This window comes from Sinohyriopsis cumingii, unplaced genomic scaffold, assembly GCF_028554795.1.
Source record: "Sinohyriopsis cumingii isolate HCF-2022 unplaced genomic scaffold, ASM2855479v2 utg000229l, whole genome shotgun sequence".
Classification (NCBI taxonomy): Eukaryota; Metazoa; Mollusca; class Bivalvia; order Unionida; family Unionidae; genus Sinohyriopsis; species Sinohyriopsis cumingii.
The window spans coordinates 8,631,186-8,657,823 of NW_028315879.1; the positions used below are offsets into that span (position 1 = coordinate 8,631,186).

The 26,638-nt window shown below is 35.6% G+C and overlaps 1 protein-coding gene and 1 non-coding gene across 5 annotated transcripts in view; one reads left to right on the forward strand and one right to left on the reverse strand.

The window, feature by feature from the left end:
- Positions 1-398: 398 nt before the first annotated feature.
- Positions 399-26,638, forward strand: part of LOC149774526 (uncharacterized) — a 42,516-nt gene continuing 16,276 nt past the window's right edge. The window contains exons 1-2 of one of the 4 annotated variants that reach the window (XM_089945225.1): positions 399-7,627; positions 16,669-17,726. In XM_089945225.1, the coding sequence (XP_089801351.1) occupies positions 16,952-17,726 (775 nt within the window). In that variant the 5' untranslated portion in view covers positions 399-7,627; positions 16,669-16,951. Of the gene's footprint in view, positions 7,628-13,042; positions 17,727-26,638 lie in introns of those variants that run through there. The other 3 variants (XM_089945226.1, XM_089945227.1, XM_089945224.1) reach the window with 3 other exon arrangements.
- Positions 4,702-4,774, reverse strand: Trnap-agg (transfer RNA proline (anticodon AGG)). The gene has a single exon. It is a non-coding gene; the product is annotated as a tRNA-Pro (tRNA).

Genomic DNA, 26,638 nt, shown 5'->3' on the forward strand with positions numbered 1-26,638 from the left:
TTTCACAGCTTCGTCTGGCACGGAAACCATGCTGGCAGTCTGTTAGAATGTTGTAGCGATCTAGATGTTGCATCATGTTGCTGACTATGATATGTTCAAGCATTTTGCAGCAGATACATGTAAGGGAGACCGGTCTAAAATTGCTGGCCTTGAATCTTTCTCCATTTTTGAAGATAGCTGTTACGTTTGCTGTTTTCCAGACATCAGGGACATAACCTGTTGGGAGGCATTTCTGGTAAATATAACTCGAGTATGGCGCACACTCTTCTGCTAGATCTTTCAGGATCCTTGCTGGAATCATGTCTGGTCCTGTAGCTTTCTGTGGGTTAATTTTCCGCAACAAGTTGTATACACCTTCTACAGCAACTTGGATGTCAGGCATTAGTGGGTAACGATCTCCATGTAGGCTTGGTAGATCACTCTTATCCTCTTGTGTGAAGACTGACTGGTATTGACGATTCAGTATGTTAGCCTTGTCGGATGCCTCTGAATGTAGTTTCCCGTGTTCCTTGAGTGGTGCCACACCACAGCTGTCTCTACGTAAGGACTTAATGTAGTTCCAAAATCTCTTCTGCTTGTTTGGTTGTTGTTCTTGATGTGGGTTACCTACTTCTATCAAGTTTTCAATATATCTCCAGTAAGCCTGCCGTTCTAAGCGTTGTGATCTTGCTTTTGCTTCTTTGTATAGTTTCCGATCTCTTGTTTTTCCTGTTGTTTTCTGTTTTGCAAACAATTTGTTCCGTCTTCTGTGTTGGGCTGTAATGGATTTGTCTATCCAAGGTTTGTTTGTTTTGTTTCCAGATAAGGTCTTAGATGGTATAAATTTATCCATTAACCGTTGGATGTTCTCCTCAAATATTTTCCATGTGTCATTTGCAGAAAGGTTATCTGTTTCACGTATGAATGATTCTTGTAATGACTTAAATTCTTCACGTAACTGGCCATAGTCTGCATTCCTGTATTGGAAGACTTTACGAGCTGCTTTCTTCACTTTCATTGTCGTAGGCTGGACTCTATGTAAACTGCTTCATGGTCAGCAATTCCTGGTATGACATCACACTTGTTGATTAGTGTTTTGTTGCATCATCAACCAGAATGTATTTGTGTCCAGACTTCGTACTAGATAACGGTTCTACAATATCCATTGCAATTTTTGAGAATGGTTCTGTTATCACCGGTGAGCAAACCATTGGTGCTTTCTCACCTGCAGTCCGTTTTACTGTCATCTGACATTCATGACACGATGTACAATAACTTTTAGCAGCGAGAAACATTCCAGGCCAAAAGAACGATTTAAGAATCCTCTCTTTTGTTTTCTCCAAACCTAAGTGACCTGCAAGGGATCGGTCGTGTGCCAGTTCCATTACCAGTTTTCGTAATCTTGCTGGTACAACAATTTGCTCCCCTCCACTAGAACCATCAACAGATTGCCATTTTCGCCGCAGAATATCATGTCCCAGAAGAATGTTATTGGCTACTCCTCAGACTCTTCACGAGTAGCAAAGGACTTCTCTCTAATAGTTTGCAGTGAAATATTCGCAATCTGTAGTTTCGACAGCATGTCCGCATTCATTGCTGAAAGTTTGTTAACTTCAGTGTCATCACGCTGATCAGTAACTTCTGTTTCGATGCTGTTGTTGACAACTTCATTATTATCCTCATCCTCACCTTGGTCAGTATTATTCACAGTCCTCTCATCGTCGAGTTCTTATACCATCGACCTAGTAACAACAAAAGACCCTTTCTTGCTATGTATATCCATCCCAACAGGGCTTCAGAGGCTAAGTTTGAAACAAGCCTCACCTGCGCTGGTCCCTTATAATACGGAATATCGATATTTACCACAGTCAACTGTGCGGTAAATGGCTGACCAACTGGTGTGTATAACGTAACTTTGTGCCCTTCCAGCTTGCAACTCTCATCAACGGGATCTTTTCTTATCAAGGTCATATCAGAGCCAGTGTCCTTCACAAATATGATCTCGCGCTCATTTACACACCCTATTTGCTAAATCAGCCTTTCACCAATTGTTTTCTTAACAAAAGAAGTTGCTGGGTTGCCACTATGTTTCCTGTCTGTTGGACAATACCTTGCAGTATGTCCCCATTTCTTGCATCAATAACACTGCCTATCCTTATGTTTGGACTGGTCAATCATCGATGTTAGTTTCGTTAGCTGCTGTAAGTTCTGAACATTCTTCTTGTTACTATTTACATTTATATTTTGACGAAACGTATTATTCTGCACTTGCTGTTGTACATTGGTGGAAATATGATCTTCTACATCCTCTACAACTGGACTAGAGCCCTTGTTCCTCCTAATCCACTGTGCTAGATCTTGTGTCAAGGCTTTCAAGAAAAATTCCCCGCGAAGACAAATAATTCGATCACGATCAGCCAAGAAACGCTTTATGTGCTGATCAATCATGGCCATCAGACCACGATGCGTTTCGGTGCTTTCCTTCTTCATGCTCACAAACGCAGTGAAATGTTCACGCGGTCTCTTTCCAAAGTGATCAATCAGTCCTTTCCTGATTTCCAGGTAATCGTCACAAGCATGAATTGCAACATATCTAGCCTCACCTGTCAAAAGAGTTCTCAGTTCTTAGCTGTAATACGTTCAACTCGTCAGACCACTTAGTATGCTTTGCAATTGATTCAGACTTTGCTGGGAAAGTCACAAGATCTCGTTCATGGTCATATGCCTGTATATTTACTTTAAATGGCATTGAAGATGTTTTATTTTTCCGTCGCGTTTTCGTGATGTTTTACTTGTTCTAACTCATTTTTCAGACGCTTCATTTCTAATCTTAATTTCTCGTTCCATTTACCAAACTCATGTCTTACCTCTAATTCTCTTTCATGTTTCTTTTCACTAGGTTTTATCTTTGTTTCCTTACGTGGTTGCATGTGCTCAAGGTTAAGTTCTTCTTCATATTCCGGAATCTGTGTCTGTAAATTCCATTTAATTCTGTGCTGTCACTTTTATTCATGGTCGTCCTGAAACAACCGTTGATCCCTCAACTTCGATGTCATCAGCAACCGACATACTGACAAACTATATGTACGTACTTTAAGTTCTATTGCTGTATTCACAGACTGGCTTTTCTTCTCTATGAAATTCTTTCACTGTATTCACAGCCACTTTACTAGCATTTCTTTTCTATGAATTTATGTGCATATTCGTGCAGATTCGTTTCAGTGATACACATTTTGCACTTAACAATCAAGAACTGTACATTATACATAGAGTACAATCTGTCACTGCTAATATCACACTCAGATTCGCCGAATTCACAGCTTTCAGAATCGTCAAACACAATTCCAATGTATTGAACAATTCCAACTAATTCACACAGAGTTATTGGAATCAGTACCGCTGCCACCAAAATGTTACATTCGAAGGACACAAACACCAAGTAAGGGTCCTACAACTTTATGTAAAATAAAGCTAAAATCTTCACAAAAACTAGAAAACCAGTGCTGCTTACAGTACCAAGTCCATAACCGCCTGCTCTACCACTCTTGTTTTAGTAAGGGTTAGAGATTCTGGATCTTAATTACTTTAACATTTGTGCCTTATCCAAAAGAATGGCTAGTCCTTGCTCAATTAACCATGTGAACAACATAACCAGACCTGTTGACAGTCTCTGGTGACAAATATCAAGAATGCTGGGATTAATGACCTGGCCAACTGTCACTACTAACAATTAGAATCTGCTATAATCTGATACAGGTATTGAGCATGACATCATACTTATAACAGCTTTGCAGAATCACCAATAAGTGATACAGGACCTTATGATATGAATGTTTCATACTTCTCCAAAATAGAATCAGACTGGGGTTTATTTGACCCATTGCATTCAGTACAGGACCGTGACCTTGATCTCATTGAAATAAGATCATTTCGAATAACTCTGTTCTTATTGTATTGCTTTTTTTCAACCTGTAGAAAGTAGAAGTGGTGTGCATTTTCCTCTTATAGTAAGTGCACGTTGGAAAAGAAACGTATTTCTGATTAGTTTCTTCAGATGTATGATTTCTAACCATTATGCCAGACTGAGATTTGGAAGTACTCGTATCGTTTGTAAGTCAAGGAATCATCATCAACTGTGCAAGCAACATTTTCCAAATGTTTCACCTTTTCCTAATAAAGATAGGGCTTGACATAACTACGAATGCAGTTCTTGAATTCTTCAACCAATATGAGCTGTCTAAGGTGATCGTAATCTTGATCAACCTTCTTGGCCGGAAATCAACTATCAAATAATTGTTCTTTTCCCCTGAAAATTCGACATGGGTCTAACAAGTTTCTTTTCTACAATTTCCAAACCCTTGTCAAAAAGCCTAAGGTACGAACTTATAACGCGCCAAGATGCATATTTATACCACACGTTATACTCTGTACTTTGTTTTATCGACTGTGAATTGTAGACTTCACGAGCTTTGCCAATAATAATAATAATAATAAGAATAAGAATAATAATAATGTATGTGTGGTTTAGATTTTTATCGCTACGATGTCTGCAGTGTGACAGTTTATCGTGATGTCTAGCACTGGGGCATCGTGCCGCAGACATGTAGCATGATATCCCACCCAGTCACATTATCCTGACACCAGGTCGACCAGTCCTAACACTAACCTGTTAATGCTGAGTGCCAAGCGAGGCAGCTGTTAGTACCATTTTTGTATTTGGTATGACTCGGCCGGGGTTCGAACCCGCGACCTCCCGCATCCTAGGCGGACGCTTTAACCACTAAGCCACCGGAGCGGTGGATTAATAATAAAAAGTCCAATGCTGTCTTGGCCATTTAAAGTTTTCAACAATTTTCTCAAAGTGAGCCAAGTATTTATCTACTTCTGTCTTTAAACGGGGGTACTAACCTTATATTTGTAGTAACATCAAAACCTTAGTTTTTGTGTAATTCTTCAAATCTATTTCGCAATTCTCTTTGTTTCTCTCTCTCTCTCTCTCTCGCTCTCTCTCTTCCTCGCTCTCTCCTCTTCACTGCATTCCTCCACCCTCCCTCTATCTCTCTCTCTCTCTGCGTTTGCTTTTCCTTTTCCTCTATATAAATATGCAGTTCCCATTATTTCATTCGGAACCAGATAGTTTGTTAATTCCATCTGTGATTTGTTTTTATTTCTGTAATAAACTGTGATATTGTGTGCTTGGCCTTTATTTGATTGAGGGTAGATTAGTTATGGCCTACATTACTTTTGTCGTTTATATGTAAATATGTTACTTAAATTTGAGTTCAAGGCATAACTTATTTACAAAATGAGAATGTACTGGAAACGAGTATCCGACTCACATCAATGTGAACTTATTTTGTCTTAGATCGAGTAACATTAGTATATAAGGAAGAGATGACAAGTATTATTCATTCCTGTTGTCTGTGTAATCATTTACTGTTGTGTTCAAATAGAACAAGAGGGGAATCATTTATTTAAATTATTCATTGGAATTACAAAGTGCTGAGGCTCTGATTTAATGTTAATGTTGATTCAGAGACATTCTGGATTATATCATGAGGTACATCAAGATCAAGACTATTGGTGTATCAGCTCATTCACGACTATTGGTACATCAGAGAAACATATTCAACATTATTGGAATTCATTAGGAACGTTGTAATCGTTTGGACTTGTGATGGAAGATTTTTGATTTTTTAAAATTTAATTAATAACAAACGAATCTGACGGAAAGCATACCGCCATGAATGTCTTTCAAGTTCCTTTAAATGTTGCCGATCTACTGTCAAATATGGCCATAACTACTATAAATAGAACACATCTTAAACGACTTCTAAAAAAAAAAACTGCTCAAAATAGCTTACCAAATTTTGAAGAAAAAAAGCTGAGTCGAGGCCTTTTAGGTCTGTACATATGATGCCGATCTGTCATTAAATATAAATTCCGCTTCTAAAATTGGAAAATTGTTTAACTGCTTTTAAAAAATTATTCAACAGAATTAGGCCAAAAAGAAAATGGCACAGAAATAGATCGTCTATATTGATTCGGAATTTGTGGCTATTAGGTGCTTATCAACAGGTAAGCGAGGAATATACACAAAAACATATTTTACTTTACTATGTATTTGATATATCGCCTTGATCCATCTTCACTAAATCTGTCCTGGATTTTATTGACCCGGCTTTGCTAAATTTCTCCTTGACCCAGCTTTACTCAATCTCTTCTTGACCCAGCTTCGCTAAATCTCTCCTTTGCCCAGCTTTTTCTCAATCTCTCCCTGTCCAAACATCACTAAATATATCATGAATCCAGCTTCACTAAAGCTCTCTTTGACCCGTCTTCAGGGATCTCTCCTAGAATGGGTTTCACTAACTCCCTTCTTGGTCCGGTTTCACTGTATTTTACCTCGGGCCAACTCAACTACATTTTATCTTGACCCGACTTGACTAAATTTCACCTGGACGAGACTTGACTAAATTTCAGGTGGACCCGACTGGATTAAATTTCTGACGGAATATTGAACTCATTTTTTCAAAATTGTTACTCAGACTGCGAGTTGGCATGGTTTTGCTTATACAAACTCTTAAACGGGTCTTTCTCATGGTGATAATAAGAACGGACACTAGATTAATATGTTTTGAAATGTACATCAAGGAATACTTTTTTATTATGAAAGACACGATGATTTCTTTATGTTTTAGAGAATAATCTTAGTTTCGTTAGGGATAATAGTCTTTTCATGTAATTCAAAATGTTTCGATTCTTTCTAAATATTTTGGTACCTGCTAAAAATATTCAGTGCAAAATCCATTGCTGTCATTCACCCAATAGAAAGAAACAATGCAGAAGACAATTTTCAATGAAAAACTCTCAGATATAAGTTTATCAAGGCCATTACTGATGTAACACATGCCTTTGGTATATTCTAAAGCACTATCTATACGACCAAATCGGGTTTTAAGTTTTTCTGTGCAGTCCAAAGTTGATGTTCTTTCAAATATACCTGGACATTTTTTACGTTTATAGTGCCATTGCCTAAATATCACAAATTACACACATGTCGTTTTCGTAAGTGGTCCGCAGAGAATCAATTTAATATAACTTTATTTATTTGTATATTTGGATGTTTGACTTTTATTTTGCGCAGATATGTGTGTTCTTTTTATACAATTAGTCGATAAAGGTTAGCGACTATAACAGGAAAGGAATGTACAGTTGTGGTTGTAATTACCTACCGCTGTATATCATGTAATTTATTACTGTAATAATCCAATGGCCCCCGAGCTCAAACATACTATTAACTTCGATACACTGACAGCAAGCATTGTTATAAACATATCATAGCAGGTAGATGAGAACCAATGCGTCACGCCCTGAGGGGAAATCTATGCACTGAAACACCACAATATAAAACACTTACATACGACTGTCATGTTAGACTTGTTACAGAAAACAATGTCTCGTACTTCGCTCATTGAGCTCTAAAACTTAGCAAAAATTCGTTCACATTTTCTATGCATTATTTGACTTACGGTGGCATTAAGGTATAACCGATTCGCTTTCTGGATTTAAAGAATATATCTGGACATCTAGGATGAGTATTCTGCAGTAGCATCGAATAGATGCAGAGGACCATCTTACCGTGTAGGTATGTAAGATAGCCTTTCTTCTATAGAAATTGTTTCGTCACTAGGACTTGTTGCCTGAAACTTCAGGTGGACTCTTTTACTCGTCTTGATTTACAATTAAAACGCTTATGTCACTCTGTTTCTTCTTCATAAGCACGCACGCATTAGTACATGAGCACGCAATACAGTACACGCATACTCATTTTCCTTGCAAAGAAAAGATTGCTTTAGCTAACCCTTTTTTTGGTTCTACTGTAGTGTTTATCAGAAAGTAAGATAACACTATTAGTGTTTATCAGAAAGTGATATAACAATATTAATGTAGTGTTTATCAGAAAGGAATATAACAATATTACTGTAGTGTTTATCAGAAAGGAAGATAATACTATTACTGCAGTGTTTATCAGAAAGGAATAGAACAATAGTACTGTAGTGTTTATCAGAAAGGGATAGAACAATATTAATGCAGTGTTTATCAGAAAGGAATAGAACAATATTACTGTAGTGTTTATCAGGAATGAATAAAACAATATTACTGTAGTGTTTATCATAAAGGAATAGAACAATATTAATGTAGTGTTTATCAGAAAGGAATAGAATAATATTAATGTAGTGTTTATCAGAAAGGAATAGAACAATATTAATGCAGTGTTTATCGGGAAGGAAGAGAACAATATTGCCGTAGTGTTTATCGGAACTAAACTTAACAATATTGCTGCATTTTTATAGAACAGATGAGAACAATATATGATTCGTTCTTTGTGCTTATGATAGGGATACAACTTTGTTTTCAAATGTGTGCTAGTGATAGGGATACAACTTTGTTTTCAAATGTGTGCTAGTGATAGGGATACAACTTTGTTTTCAAATGTGTGCTAGTGATAGGGATACAACTTTGTTTTCAAATGTGTGCTAGTGATAGGGATACAACTTTGTTTTCAAATGTGTGCTAGTGATAGGGATACAACTTTGTTTTCAAATGTGTGCTAGTATCTGATTTAGATTATATTTAATTTGGGAATATTCTTAAGAACAAACTTGATAGCTCAGATGCTATCTGACGGATGTCTTTCGAAGTATCTTAGAATGGAAATACCAAAGGAAACAGAGTCTTTACCTCTGAACAGGGTATTGATCCCAGTACTGCAAAGGTATAGTGCGATGCCCAAAATTACAGACACTTGTAGTGCAATTAATAACTGATATGCAGCATATGCGCGAATAACTTTTCTTACTGGTTAAGGTTTCAAGATATTGATGGCTGCTTTTAGAGTAGACAGTGTTTCCATTATTGACTGCACTTAACATGCGACATTAAATAGCACAGTAACAGAAAGTAATTGTAAGGGATAAAACGATATATATATATATATATATATATATATATATATATATATATATATATATATATATATATAAAACACGTAATAAATAAATCTTGTTATAATAAGAATAGTTGTCAAACACAGATTAACATCAAATTAGATTATGGAACAATCTTCCCAAAGAAATATAAATCCGTTCCAATATTCAAAACTAAAAAATTGTTTATTTTCATTCTTCCAAACGGTTGATTACGTTGCATTTACTTTTGGAATCGGGAAACATCAAATATTCACACCAAATTAAGGCATGCATGTACAGTTTAGTGAACTTTTATATGGTTACTGTTAACTCAATCCCTCATTGTGCCCAGAAAAATGAGCTCAATAACAATTGCATTTTCTGTTTAGGCTTCAATGCTGCTTGCCAATGAATGCAAGTAACATTCTCCATTGCTTAGCACCTCTCCAATCAAAGAAATGGAGCAAACCATTCATGATTTTCGTACTACAATGCAGCTGAATGGCTGGAATTGTGTAGTGTACTTAAAGAATTATATATATTTTTTAATTTTATTTCCTTGTTATTGCTTATATATCTATAATCTAATTTCTGGTTTACTGTGAATCGAGTCAAGTGATCAATTGAATCTTGTGTATTTAAACATTGTTGCTTTTTTCTGCTTTAATAAAACGGTACTACATTTACAATGATGTAAACTGTATTGAAACAAATAACAGTTTATTTCTTATTTTATCTGTCTCTCTTTCCTTTCGCTCGATCTTTATTGCTTGCTTTTCTTAATTTGCTTATTATCTTTTCTGGTTGTTCTTCGTGTTACAGTGTAATTTTAGTTTGTCCATTTTGTTATTATAAGAGTGTTTTGTACTAATAGGGAATGAATATACCTGGTTTGGAATCACTTGTATCCAATCCCAAATTGTCAAATATTTGACAACAAAATATGTTCAAATTCAAAGCCTTAAGATTTTCGGCAAAGATCAGCGTTAGTTTTACACCCCTACCCCCTCTCAAGTAAAGAAAAATAAAATAAAATAACTATAGTAAATAACAAATGTTGTGCAATGAGCGTAAGCAAGTAACATGGAATAATCTAAAAATATAATAACTTCTACCCATCTCGTTTTACTGGCTATATCTTGCGAAGGAGCCAAGATCATGGGCAAGAATCTACCCGCGTATATTACGTTACTACCGCGACTTACTGATAGAAGGAAAAGATGCGAGCTTCACTATTTTCGATGAAAATATTTTCACTGTGATATATAGATGTTCTGATGAGAGAAATTACGTATAAATTGTGGCAAACTGTGATTATTTATATAAAGTCCAACTCTTTTCTCTTCTCAACGAATGTATAGGTTGAATAGGGTCTATACATATTGGAAACTACCTATCGCCATGTACACGAAAAGGAGGAGGTCGAGATAAAAATCATATTTTGAAATTCGTATGGCTAACGTTTTACCACAAATAGATTTATCCGCTGAATTTCTTTGTTTTGTGTTATTGCTGTGCTGGTACGAGTGTGCTAACACAAATGCACAGTGAAATATGAATATCAATTTTGTTAATTCATCTAGAAAGCTGTTATATGTCATTCTTTATTCCTTCAAGCACTTTCACGTCATTGCCATGTATACCTTAAAAATAACATGGCTCGAAAGTGTTGGTATAAAGAAGTTTGGTATACCAATACTGTTGGTATATCAAAATGTGAAACGCCTATGACGTATAAATACACATTAAGTATGTTGTCAACAGTAGACTATTACGTTTTACAATATTCAGCTTAGCGATGAATTTCCACTTATTGATCATTAAAATAAGGAAAATAACGATAAAAGTAAAAGATGTCCCTGTTTTGAAACTAACTAAACATGTTACAAATGGTTATCAAAATCACACCTCCCTCTTCTCTCTCTCCCTCCCTCTCTCTCTCTCTCTCTCTCTCTCTCATAATGTACACTTACCATAGGAATTTTCTACAGTGTTACACGATATTAATGATGCAGATGATGTTGCAATATCCAGTCGAAACGAGGCCGGCTGAATGGAAATGTCGTTGACATACAGATGCCGTAATATACGGTATGGTTTCCGTGTTGCATTTTGTGTTTGTAAACAGTAGTGATGTTCTAAAGCCAATCATTTTTAAATATTAAAATGTATGGAGGTTTCCCCCATCCTCTATTTCCTCTAGTTCTCTATCGGTCTCTGTTTGTATATCGATTTTACCTCAGTTGATATTGATCTCTGTCTCTCTCTCTCTCTGTCTCTCTCTCTCTCTTTCTCTCTCTAAAGATCTATGATGGTACAATTGACAGACCAATCGACCAACAGCGAGACAGGGAGATGGATGATAAAGCATTGTTTTAGTAAGCCTCTTTTCTCTGTTGTTTGACCAGTCAACATGAGAGTAAAACTGAGAGCCAATCCAACCAGCTGAGAATGAGAGGTGGAATTAAAACTGTGTTAAGGTCAGGTGAAAATCTTAATGAAAGCATACATATACCTTTGATTAAAGGAAACGTTAAATGCTTACATTTCTTGTTGTTTCCTCACCTTGCTTAGATTATTCCCCAACTCGTTTCAATGAACTCGCCGGTGATCGAATGGCCGCACATTCACTGTTCGGGACGCTAGTCATGCAATGTTTGTGTTGCTCTACTTTCTGGAATTAAATTAACTTCCACATTTATATCATGCAGCGACTCTTGTACTTATGTAATCAATCTGAATGAAAATAGAAGCTAAAAAAGGAAGCAAATTAACACTTTTCAAAAGGATTGCGAATAGCTACAATCCCTTCAGAGATATGTTTGTTGCGGACACGCTGGAAAGGGATGAACTTCTTTCCTCAATACCTCGGTAAAGTTGCTATTTTAACTGCATCTATATTGAATATTGAAGATCCATATGGTATGGTCGGGAGATAGCTATTGTCGCGTTTCCTATACCAATACTTTTTGCCAGCTCGGTTCTGTAAATCTCTTTAGGAAATAGATTTTCATATTTATTTATTTATTGTAAATATCACCCACCCCGCAGGAAAATACATATATGATATGAAAGATGGCGAAATTATAATTGCTCTTTATAATTTTTTAAAGTTTGACTCAAAAACAACTGAAATCTATCAACTATAACGAATAACATCTATAAATGTCTTTACAATGAAAATACAAATAATACAGAATACTTAGGAATTAGGTAAGATTTTTCATTCATCCTTTGTCTTTGATCCAACTAATGATAACAATTCTGGCAACTTGAACCGTTATGCCATAATGAATATGCCTTAATCATTAAATATCGTTAAATGTTCTTAGTACAGGAGAGGTGATAAAAAGGGAGGTAATTAGCGTCTTGGTATTAGCAGTATGATATCTAACGGCGACAAGAGCAGAAACAACAAATAACACCACCATGCAGCAACAAAAGCAAGAACATGAACTAATTCCAAATACTAATACTAATACTGCTGATACTAATACAGCTGATACTACTACTACTACTACCACTACTACTACTACTACTACTAATAATAATAATAATAATATGACAACACAAACAACAATAAAATACACTCATTCTGATCAGCTTGATGATCTTCAGGTTAGAAACTTTCAGTTTGTTTTAATTTTGAGTGGTATCAATTTTCTTGGCTGTACTTACATCTCATCTAAATTTTCATCCAACTTCTGACATATTTTATTGTTTTACAACTATGCTACAAGAGCTTGTATATGCATATAAAAAATACTTAATTATAAATAGCAGTGACAAATTCGCTTCTGCTTTGGCAGATTATGGATAATAAATGATGTTTGGAAATATGCAGCATGCATTATAACAATTAAAGGTATGTATATATTTAATCGAATATTATGCAGTGATATGTACATTTTGGATTTTTGTTTTTGGAGTTGTGTTAAAAAGCTAAATTGGACGAGGTGCTGCCGAACACATGTCTTACTGAAAAATGACGTCAAATTGACATAACTGAGACCAGAGGGGCAATGTCCAATCACCTTACCGTACCATATTCTTTATTTGCGCTTTTATTCATTAAAGGTAATTGTTTTCGTTACGTGGTAATTAAACCTACATTAGTCCTCATCTAAAATTATAGTTAGGAAAATCATTTAAACGTGTTCATGTTTTGCAGTCCATGATATAAATTATGGAACTTGTAAGATTAGCTTTTTTTAAATGCTGAATGAACAATTCAGCAAAGAAACATTGTTGAGACCCATGGAAGCAGCGGGTGAATAATCCCTTACAGAACTGCAACTTGATCTCAGTCATAACCTTGTTTCTATCTTCAGTGAGCTTGATATTCAAATTTATTTGTTTTATAAATGAATTAATTACATTTGTCCCGCTTTGCTCGGTGCGCCGATCAGAACCAAATTGTTATTAATAGAATCTATGTTGGGGTTTGCACCGAGACAAAGAAATCCCAATCATGGGGTTATTGTTGTTGTTGTTGTTGTTGTTATAGGGTTTAACGCCATTTTTCAAGACAAGATAGGCTATACATGGTGGACAGTATTAATGGTGGAGGAAGAACCCGGGAAAACCCCGGAAAGAACCACCGTCCCAGAAGAAGCTACCGGCAAGCTTTCTCACGTATCCACATTGAACGAGCCCGAGACTCGAACCCAAGCAGATATAGGTGAGATGGCAGTGATTCTGACGGAGAGCGCTTTAGACCACTTGTCCAATCGGGGCCCCTTCAAGGGGTTACAGTATTTGTCCCCTCTCGAGGCTTGCTGAGGAGTGAGACATATATTGTAACCCCGCGACTGGGATTTCCTTGTCTCGGTACAAACCACAACGTAGATTCTTTTTCTCACCAAATAATTTCTTTTAACCTAAGAAAAGAAAAATCTTCTCACTTGTGCAATATAGTTCACGCGCACACGTTTACATGCGTTGCATTAATACAATATGTTAATGAGGACTGTGGCGTAAGCCAAAAAATAACAACATAAAACGTTGCATAGTAATGAGGTATTACCAGATTTAACATATGGATATTATATGAAATTAACAATAAATGGTTAATATTTATTGCAAGAAAATGTTTAGTTTTCATCGGTTCCAATTTAGAAATTTATATAGTAAAGAATGAAACAATACTGGGCCCACAATTCTATTGTAGTTTATATGCTATTATTATAACGAAAAGTTGCATGTAGCATGAGTGTCCATGTTTGGGTTATTAATATTTAATTATAGATGCGTGTCACTATCGTATATAACTCCTTCTCTTTGAAGGTGGTGCAACTGTTTGTGACATATTTGTGTTGTAATTAATGTTGATTGTAAAATTACCACCCTTTATGAAAGACCCTCCTAATACAGACCCTAGCTGATAACCATGTGATGAAGTTTCAAATTCACGATGTTTTGGAAAATTTATATTTTCTGTCTTGGAAATATGGCAAGAGTTGCTGTTAGTAGTGGAAGATCTGCTACAGGGAAATTTGCCTGTGGAATAACGTGTGGACGTTTAAATGATTCCCTCTGGCTGGTAAGTGCATCATTTGTCATCAAAGATTGCATGCACATGCTTGATTCAACTAGGGTACGATGGATATGTTTAACAAAATTAGAAGAACGGATGCTGGACATAACACATTTCTGGCTGTTACTAAGATTTCTGTAGTTGTTAAGAGAGTTGGGGTTTTTGTGGCCAGTGATCTGTATGGTCTGTGTGTCTGAAACATTTTCTATTAATTTCTGACATAGATATTTTCTCACACTAGAGTTTGAAATGCGTTTAGAAGCCAAATCGGACAAGTTTACTTTCATAAACATTTTTTTTTTCATTAACGAGTTACACTTTCAGTCACAAACTGGTGCACGTAGAAACCATTGTTCATTTTGCCCTGGTACATGCACGTAGGTTACAGGGGCAAGGTAAAATAGAAGGTCAGGGTTACAAAAATCACTTTGATGTTTGCTCATAAAACATTTGTAGATAGGGGGTTAGCGTACATCCTTGGTTTTTTTCATTTCTCGTCTTCATATCTCTCTCTCGTTAAGCTCTAAATATTCTAGGTTAAGTTCGCAATCCTGTTTTAATGATATGTCTCCGCACTTTATGTTTCTGTTTTCTTCAAACCCTCCCCGTATCCCAAAGTGCAAATTATTATTAAACCATTAAGTGTTCAGTAAACTTGACGGAGTGATATGGCCCAAAAGCGAATATTCATGCAATTTTTGTATGTCATCATAAGTTACGGCATCATCAGCTTTGGGTTTGTTTCCTTTTCCTCTCTTCTTCAGATCTTTCTATTTACTTTTTAGGGCCTCTCTTGCTTGATAAAATTCAGGGCCATAAACCAAGCTGCAATTGTATCTGATTCGTCTCATGCCTATAATACATAATAATTGATTATGAAAAGCCTTATAACTAGGGTAATAAATCTCTCTCTCCCTCTGTTTTTTTATCAACAATCATCCATGTTGGGGAGGGCCTAAATTTCTTTATCAGTCAAGTTCTTTAATTCATAAAGTAATTTACCTTTTAAATACTTTGAATGAAATTATTGTTCATTACATAACAATTTGGGTAATTAATTAATCATTCTTGAATTCATTCAAAAAATAATTTATGTTTTAACAAATTGAAAGTATATCAGTTGCGCTATGCATCATTTTATTTGCTCATATATTTTTTAAATTCTATTATGTTTTATAAATCAATATGTAGACCCTTTTGTACCTCAGTGTTGTCGGCTCGTATTCACTTCCATCATTCTGACAAACTGAAAGGAAATATCTTGAGACAACGCTGTTCAGGGCATGTGCCGACACTTCATGTAAAGGGCGTGTCTCATTGTTTTTCTCAAGATATTCTTCTAGTAGTTTTATGTGTTGTATGTGTTCCAACGTCTTGCGTTTGGTATTCACATGTTCATTCTCTAAAACAAAATTGTGACAAATTGTTCGTCCACTTCTGTAAATATACTCTCTCTCTCTGTCCGTTCCAGTGCTTTTTATTTCCACTCCTGATTTTGTTATTTTCTCTGACTAAAGTTGGTTCGGTTTAACTTTCAGAGACACATTTATTTCATTTGTTTCCCAGTCATCAAACAGAAAAGAAAGATCATCTGACTCATGCTTTGGGGAATTTTCTGAAATTACTAGTTCATGTTTACCATAATTTGTGAAACTTCCATCGTCCAAAAAGCGTACTGTATACATGGAATAGGTACTCAGTGAGTGGTAAACATTTACGATTTTTGCTCTCCAACCTTTAAGAGTCAAGATGTTTCCTAGCTTGTAGTCCATTTTATTTTAGTCTTATCTTTATCGTTTTTTTCTTCTTCTAAATCTTCTTTTTGTAAGTTACTTTTTCTCTCCTCCAACGAATTAATTTGTTAAATATCCCAAACTGTGTTAGCGTTTGTTTGATGGGAAAATAACTCCATCAGGCCAAGCATATGACAACAATGGTTGCGTTGATTGATAAAGTAGTCCGTAGCGCGTGGACACCTTGACTGAGACGACTGGTCTGGGATGACTAGACTGAGATAAGAACAGTAATGTTAGCGAAACAGCTAGATTTCTCTGTCGCATGGGTGAGAAATACATTTTTCAAACCACACAAATCAATCACATATGATAATACCTTCCATAAATGTAACAAACCATATAAATCCATCACACAGTGTAATATATTATATTTTATATATTTCAGATTCATAAGATCAATAAGAGGTATGACACTCAACGATATAAGCTACTTATCAAAAGCCTCTTTTCCACAACTCCATTCAAGACAGTTCATATTCTTTAGCATTAAACGGTAAATTGTTTCAGAGGAGAAATGAACAGACATCAGTGTTGCATGAAGTTAATGGCTGTATACAGCGTATGAAGAACAATGTATAGTGAAACACTTTATGTACTACAACAAAAAGACAAAGAGAAGTGGAGTCATATCTTTTTTTAAACAGGTCATCTTGTTCTAAAGTCAGAAAATGCTTTACAAAGTTTCTTTAAAGTCTTATTTGTTTCTTTTTATGGTTAATATCCAAGCAATTTACGGCTCGTTCATGAATAATAACAACAACAATAACGGTTCCGTGAACTGTACCTTTAATATATGCAAATCCTTTGTGAACAAATATTGTTTAAATGATGGACAATGCATGCAAGACAAAAATACATGCATTAATTACTGTATTTGTAAACCGAATTATGAAGGAAAACGCTGTGAAATTGAAATATCCGCGACAGGCGGCTCGAACAACACTATTGACTCTGGATCTCCTTGTGTCCAGAACTTCATATGCCAACATGGGATTTGTGACAGATCTCTTCTGTTGAAGGGAAAATATCAGTGCAATTGCTACCAAGGGTGGACTGGAATTTTTTGCGAGACTAATATAAACAATACCCATACCACCGACGATTACAGTCTGGACATGGTATCCACGACGCCCGACCCTCGTTATAACGTCTGCACGGAACATCCGTTGCTAAGGACTCTTTCAGAAAGGCGATGTGCTGATAATATGATATGCAAATATGGAATGTGCAAGACAACTCCAATAAAAAATGCTTTGATATATGACTGTGTATGCGATATTGGAGCTCGAGGATTGCTGTGCGAGTACAAATGTTGCCAACATTGTGGTGATCACGGAGAGTGTTTGAATGATGCAAATGCCGAGGGTAACTACACCCAGTATTGTGACTGTCACGGTCGTTATACTGGGGAAAAGTGCGATGTGTACGTTCCAGAACCTATCAGTAAGTATATATATGTATTTATTCTTTCATTCCTTTCACTCACAGTTTTTGTCTGATCGCTTATATGTCTGAATGAGAATATTTGAGTTTGTCACCAGATCGATGAAATATCTCTTTGATCCACTCGATACAAGTGCTATTAGCTGTTAAACAAGTTCTGTGTAGATATAACGGGATATCTTTATTCAAAAATTTCGCTCCATCAAATATTTTGTATACACAGCTGATATCTTTGTTACAAATATCGCTGTCTCATACTTTTGTACACAGCTTCTACCTTTTTACATACACATATTGTATCTTTATTACAACTACAACTATCGTTGTATAGCAAGTTTTGTATACAAGGCCAATATATAAGTGCTTAATAGATATAAATATTATGATATGAATTATCAGGACAAAGTACAAATATATACACCGAGCACTTATTATATTCATTTATGTGGGGCGTAACACAGATGGTAAGTTTATTTTGTTGTTAGTTAATCGTCTTGCTAGTGTCTGCTTTTAGAGAATAGTAATTTGCACCCTATATACTAATTATATATTTACCCACCTACCTGCCATATTAGCTACCACATAATTCATATATATATATATATATATATATATATATATATATATATATATATATATATATATATATATATATATATATATATATATATATATAAGGATATACAGTAACAGGAATATAACTGGGATCATTGCTGCAAGGAGTAGATCATAGTCGGGAGACCACATAAATTAACATGTATTTAGTTTTATCTGTACCCTGTTGAAGTCAACTATAAAATTTCTTCACCCTGTTTTGCACGTAGACTTTAATCATTCAAAACGTGGACACGAGTTTTCTTTACAGTTTTTGGTAACACCAAATATAATGGCTCGCGAAATTATTCAAGACAAGACAAGAGTATTATATGTTTTTCATTTTGTGTAAAGTTTCGATCTGGAGTTTCGCATTTTTTCACACAAGGTGTTGATTTATAAAACTTTTTCTCCATATTTTCTCATATGGTAAATTTAAAAGACCTATAAATTTCTTAACTTTCCTTTCAGGATGATGGGAATTGATATCGATCTGGGGGTAAATGTTGGGGATTACACTTTAGTGTGTATCGTATAGAAGATTCTAGCTTTGTATGACTATTTTAACTTTCTGAACTTCAGATATAACTTATTTGAAAACGAACTTAAGACATTTTATTTTACAAAAATAAAAATATTAAATGTTTAGTAAGTGTTCGTTGACAAAATAGAGATGTACAATTCGTTTTTATATTTCACGGATACATAATTAACATACATTCTGATATTTCAAATAAATTTTCCCTGCACGCAGATGATACTACCTTAATTAACTGTGGCTTCTGGAAGCACATGAATTTTCTAGAAGTGATTTTAAAATAATTACAAATAAATATTAATCCAAGTAGGTGCATGTCACGTACATCAATGATAACTCAGTTTTCATTGCAGAGTAAACACATTTCTCAATATTATTAAACAAATGGAAATTAACGAATACATCACATACTTTAATTCCACTACTCCAAATATGTCCGCTAAACTAAATATTACTATACTAGCCAATTTCACACACACACACACACACACACACACGCGCGCGCGCGCGCGTGCGATCATCAAACATGTCTGCGACGAATTTGACATTCAGGTTGCTTGAATCAATATAAATCTGTTAACTCAACAAATTCGTCGACAGTCTTTTGTTGAGTCAAATAATAAAGCCTTATTTGTTTTTCACTATAAATCCAAGTCTCTATTTCCAAGAATGTTATTCTTGTGCACTTTTTATTTCCACAGACAAGTAACTTGAATTAAGTACTTTGAATAATTTACAATCCAGCTCAAATGAAATACTGGACACAACAATAATACAACTGATACTGCTCAGATCTTACAGCATGTCTGAATATGTTCTAGAAAATGTCATTCTGGAATGTTTCAAATGTATACAAGATAAAATCTTAGTTATAGTTAAAAGGTCTGCTACTAGAATTACAGCATAAAATGAAGCAAACGACAGGTCGACCCGGTATTTCATGGGGAATTTCCAATGTTCTGGACTGTAAGAAAAACATGTTACTTACAAGACCAAAATTAATGATTCAGGTCAGGTAGAAACTAAACTTGATTTTGGACAATGACACGTACAAAATACAAATATTCATAACATATAATCAGTTAAAAATACATAATAAACAATGCAAAATAAACATACATAACATCTAAAAATTAGAGTGTGACGAAAGAAAGGAATTCTGTTAAAATTAAGGATTTATTTGATAATGAAAAACAGAATACTTGACATTTTAATCAAAGACCCAATACCCCCCAAAGAAAGAAACACCTGTCGCAAAAGGGCATAACACAAGTTTAATTACTAATGTACGGAAGCATTTCACTCAGAAAGAAAAGAGAAATTGGGTTGCGAATTTACCAAATGTTTCTTTAGTGTTTTCGCTTATTAATGTCAGTGAGTTAGTGTTAATAAATAATATACAATACTAATAGGGTGGGGTGGGGTGGGGATATTATTAGTTTAAGCTTACACGAAAATATAGCTGTGCCTGTTCCCTCATATTTCCTACTGCTGCCAAATGTTTGGAAGACTTATGAAAATATGTTGTTGGTCAAATGTCATTTGTTTTACCACAAAGAACGAACTATTAATTATGTTGTGGAGGGAGTGCTTCAGGTCGCTTAGACTGAGGCAGGTTCAATTTTGTAAATCGTTCTTCTTGCAAATGAGAACAAGTTTTATTTCCTTTTCTTCCTAGTGTGTCTTGCGTCAGTCAAAGATGAGTTCTAAGTATGCAGTTGAACAATACGCCAGAAATTTAAATCTCGCACTCCCATAAAATCATTTTACTTTTAATTTACATCATCGATTTCAGTTGTGGTTGAGCCACAAGTTTCCGTTTATCCATCCTATTTTGTACGTCATGATTCCTAGTAGGCCTGTTGCTCTTTCTGCTTATATTCATTCACTCTTATCTTTCATTCGACTATCTTCTTCACCCATTTTTCAGTTTTAATTGTATGTATTCATAATCCGTTTGTCCGTATCTTTTTCCAATCATTCACGAAATTTAGCGTTTCGTATTATGTGTACATTTTTCATAAGTATTTTGAATAGTTCGTTACCATACCGAATTATTATTTTGAAGTACGAATAACATCATCTCTCTCCTCCCCCCCCCCAAACTGTTAGTCGTTATTGGAATTATTGGTGGTATGTTGGTTAGTGCTCGAGGCCCACAGCCAATAGTTGCGGGTTTGAATCTTTCATGGACAGCCTTTGTAGGGTGATATGGTTTGTCTCCCAATGCCGTAGCAACAAATAATCTTTTATGCTGATGTTCCGTCAAACAGCGATATATTTGTCTCCCTCTCCCTCTTCCTCTTCTCTTTGCAATGTTTGTTGACCCTTCTATATGTGGTAACTTTGTTTGCTGTAGTCCATATGTATATTCTATTTTGTTATATTCCCTATATTTTTTGCATAGTATCTATATATCAAGATTGATTCCCAATTCATCAACTATTTCGGTATATAGTTCATCAATTAGTATATAATTCATCAATTATTTTGGTATATTCCCTATTCATAAACTAATTTGGTATATTCCCTGTACATCAAATATTTTGGTATATTCCCTATTCATAAACTAATTTTGTATATTCCCTATTCATCAATTATTTTGGTATATTCCCTATTCATAAACTAATTTTATATATTCCCTATTCATCAGTTATTTTGGTATATTACCTATTCATAACTATTATGGTATATTCCCTATTTATCAACTATTTTGATATACTCCCTATTCATCAACTATTTTTGTATATTCTCTATTCATCAACTTTTTGGTATATTCCCTATTCATCAGCTATTTTAGTATATTCCCTTTTCATCATCTATTTTGTTATTATCTTAAGATAATTCTTGTTTCTGTCATAAAAACACAAACCTATCTAAATACTTTCTGTTCCTAAATATCATTTTTTATATTTCTTTTATCTCACAGAGTATTTCCAACATTAATAAAAGAAGTAAACAGAAGTAACAAGCGTCATAAATCAATATGATCAATTTGATTGATATGTCTATTAGTAAAATAATTACCATGACTCGTATTAACACATGTTATGGATGGATGGGCGTATATCCTTTCTTTCGCGCAATAGTTGTCAACAAACATGTCAGGCGTAAATATCAGTATGAACATTAAGTACTTTGAACCATAAATGTGCATAAATATAAATGAGTTGAAGACAATACAGATATATGTTTCAGTTGGTTTGTCCATAATTGTATACCAACATCATCATTATTATAACTAATCAGATGCTGTTATGTTGTTGTTTTTTTTTTCCAGTTAAAAATCTGATTTTCTAACATGTTGTCGTTATAGTTCCATTTTGATATTTTCAAAGAGAAAGCTAAATCAGTAAAGTTGGTTTGCTCAAGAAGAGAGGTATGAAAAGAAACATGACAAGGTTAGAACTCAAGCTCTATTTTTAATTATTCAGCATTTGTTGAATTTGGATATATAAAATAGGAAAAAAAAAAGAACACAGCAAAGGTAAATGATTTCCCCCCGGCTGTTCTCATTCAACCGCTGTGGAGAATGTACTCTATCACCTTTGATGTCACCAGTTTTCAAAATAAAACCACATAACGATAGGCATTTATTCGTTCCAAGAAACTATGGGAATTTAGAAACCAAATCAGTAAAAACAGTTATCTAGATTCATAAAAAAAAAACGCAGCGCAAGGCACTAAAATCATTTAACGTCGCGATTTTCAAACATATACATAATATATACTAATATTATTTAGATATAAAATGGTAACAATTGTGTCCTATATATTACCACAACGAAGAAAATAAGATCAAGAATGGAACCTATTCACCCCCAAAAACTTACTATGAACAATTCGTTAAATACGAAGAGACAAAACTTGGATACACGGCAGTCAATGCGCATGATAGGCCTTGTAAACCTAATCCCGAACCCAGCTTACCCATACAATTTTTTTCTCTCCAATATGATCATATGTCTGTACATAGTATACAAAAACACGAGTCCTTGGCGCCATTGCAAACAATGAGTGAGAAATATGCAGACAAAGTATGGATGTCTTTTCACTGAAACATTTAGTCCTTGGCTAATTTTTCAAAACCTTTTTCTTGTACCAAATATATATACAGCTGACTGTAAAATTTAAAAATGAAGATTATCGAGACTGTTAAAGTAGGTAATTAGTATGTGATTTGGATTTTTTACGTAGCTTTAACAATTTTCCAGTCATATCGCTACGATATATGCAGTGTGGCAGATTACAGTTATGCCTATCACTAGAGCGTCATGCCGCAGACATGTAAGCTTAATGTCCCACCCAGACCCATTATTTTCACACCCGGCCGACCAGTCCTAATACTAACTTCTTAATGATGTGCACCAGGCGAGGCAGTTGTTAGTACCATTTTTTATAAGTCTTTGGTATGACTCGGCCGGGGTTTGAACCCTAGGCGGACCCTCTAACCACTAAACCATAAGGAGCGGTCAAAGTGGATAATTATTTGGCATATATATATATATATATATATATATATATATATATATATATATATATATATATATATATATATACACATATATATATATATATATATATATATATATATATATATATATATATATATATATATATATATATATATATATATATATATATGTATAGAGAGAGAGAGAGAGAGAGAGAGAGAGAGAGAGAGTTACATAGTGAATTCGCTGTGGCATTCACTCACTGAAATTATGAAATGGTACGTACTGGCCAATAATTTCCAACACGCCTTGGGGAAATAATTTACATATTTGCATTTATCACTTGTGCATAGAAGAGGCATATTGACAGTACATGGTGAATTTTATTTACGGAAATGAAAGAAAGAAAGAAAACGAAAGCAGCAGAACCTGTGCCTAGTAATCAATCATAAGGACTTTTTTTTACTCTCGTTAGGCGTAGATATCATATGACCACGTGAGAGTTTGTTGCTTATCGTAAGCAATGCCTGGAGGTGTGTCTAATTTACGCTCGCTGATTGATTAATTGATCAACATGATTGACGATAGGTCAATTCCTCTACTGGATATATATTTCAGACCGGTGTGTAAAGAGTATAGAATGTATCTTGGCCTCGCAGTGACATACTAAGGGTAAATGACGCCCGGGGCGAAGATGATGGCCGAAAAAAGTTTCCGCACCTCAAGACTGTCGCCCGGGGCAACCGCTCCGTCCGCCCCGCCCACCCACCCCCAGTTAGTACGCTACAGTGACCTCGTTATATATAGCATGCTTTATGCTGACAACTGCATTACTGTACAATGGGTCAGTGGTCAGTGGTGGTGACAATTAATATATGACACGACTCGGGGGCAATGTCGATAATTATTGCTGTATGACGAGCCTCATAGTAGTTGTTACCATATGATTTAGAGAACATGCACAGCAAAGTGTGATTAAATGCCACAACATTGGAGGCCTTCCCAGTATTCAGCGGAGTGAAGTAAAGTTGCGTCCTTGAGCCGACGCTCTTTGCCATCATCTTCTCCATGCCTCTGTAGTATGCCTTCAAGGACTGTAGCAAGGGAGTGTACATCCATACCAGGGCTGACAGCAAGCTGTTCAACATCAGCAGTCTCCGTGCTGAAACTACGGTCACAGAGGTCCTCATCCGTTAACTGCTCTTCGCCGACGATGCAGCCTTGACATCACACACGGACGATGGACTGCAGCAGCTGCTATGCCACCTCTCTCACGCCTGTAAGGAGTTTGGACTAACCCTCAGTTTGAAGAAAACGAACGTCATGGCACAGAACGCAGACTCCCCTCCCTCCGTCACCATCGATGGGTACAAGTTGGAAGTTATTGAGAACTTCACATACCTTGGGTCAACCGTCTCCAGCTCGCTCTCCATTGATTCTGAGGTGAACGGCAGGATTGCCAATGCAACAGCAGTGATGGCCAGACTAAACTAGAGGGTCTGGAACAACCACAACCGCACTGAGAATAAGAAAAATGCACATCTATCAGGCCTGCGTGCCCAGCACACTCCTCTAGAGCAGCGAGACATAGGACCATCTATGCGAGACACGAGAGTAAACTCATCACCTTCTACGTGAGGTGCCTGCGGCGCATTCTGCACATCCATTGGCAGGACAAAGTATCTAACACAGAAGTTATGGAATGCATCACCACGAACAACATGTTCTCCATTCTCAGCGGAAGGCGCCTTCGCTGGCTCGGCCACGTCAAGAGAATGGACCCAGGCGGCATTCCCATGGACCTGCTACACGGGGAGCTAGCAGAAGGGGCACGACCGACTGGACGGCCACGTCTGCGTTACAAAGATTTCTGCAAAAAGGACATGAAGATGGCCAACATCAACGTCAACGACTGGAAGAGCTTTGCTAACGACCGCTCCACCTGGCACCTAGCTGTCAGACCGGGTGTTCAAAAAGCTGAGGAAGACAGGAACATAAAACACGCTGACAAGATAGTCAGGAAGAAGGAGAAACAACAACGTACTCTGAAGCTACACCATCGTCTCCCGTAGAAAGGCGGATGCCAAGAGACTTAAATGAAAATTTAAAAATGTTACAGGATGTAGATATTTTTTAAAGATTTTAAAAAGAGAGTTAAACATTCAGATGCGACAGTGCATTACAAAGTATATTTTAGCCTTTATTTAATTTCACAAAAGTGTGTAAAAGTTTCTCCAAGTAAGTAAAAGCCTCTTTTAGAATAACAATTTACCTTACTTTGCTATAGATTTTAGTGAAAACGCGCGATAAATAGATTGCACTTGAATAAAAGCTGTTCATGATCCTGTGTAATAAATCTGCCCACACCATATACATACTGGATTGTTTTATGTTGTTAGGGAACTTCTATCTCAGACAGCTCGTTTTTAACTATCAGGTATTATAATAAACAATACACTATTGTCTACAATATTTACCGCAACAAATGTAATAGGTGCCCCTCCCCCTTCAAAGAATGACGCGATTCTCTAATTCAGTGCATCGATGTTTATGCTTGTATTAAGATCACTGGAACTTGGAATAGATGTTAGATATTTATTAAGGGTTCTTTATAAATACAAAATTAAACCAAACCCCACACAGACAGCTTCATAAGTGATAGTCGAAATGATCTGGATACAGTCACGAAATACCCGTGAGGATGTATCAGATATTAACTTTGTATAAAGTCAAGTACAAACTAGAAATTAAATGTTGTATCAATGATAAATTTAAATCGTCCATTTTATTATGTTTTCATTCTTTTACTATTACTTTTCATCTTTCTTTCTAAGTGTTGATTATAGTTGCAGTCTCATAACAAACCACACCTTACGGTGCCCGTCCCCCTCCACAAAGACAGTGTTGCTGAGTAGGGAGAGGTGGAGACTTTGGTTACGCAATTTAAGTCTTTAGTTTCTCAGTTGTCGACAGGTAAACTTCTCCTTTTAGGGTTACGAAATGTGCAGAAGTGGAAATTTATCAGATTCGATATGGTCAAGGACATTTTTGGTATCTCAACATTTGATAGGTAAAAGACTTATGCCGATTTATCATTGGTATCTCAACATTTGATATGCTGAAGACTTATGCCGATGAACGACTAATGAACACAAAATAAAATCATACAGTTACTTTTACTCTGTATCATTAATGTAGCCACTGATTTGCGGTTGTAGATGAGATCATGTATCTGTGACAGGAACGAAATGAGTGATTGTCATCTGTACCCTTTCTCCCACCGTATTCAATTAGCCCAAAACCAAAAGAAAAAGCTATTTACACTG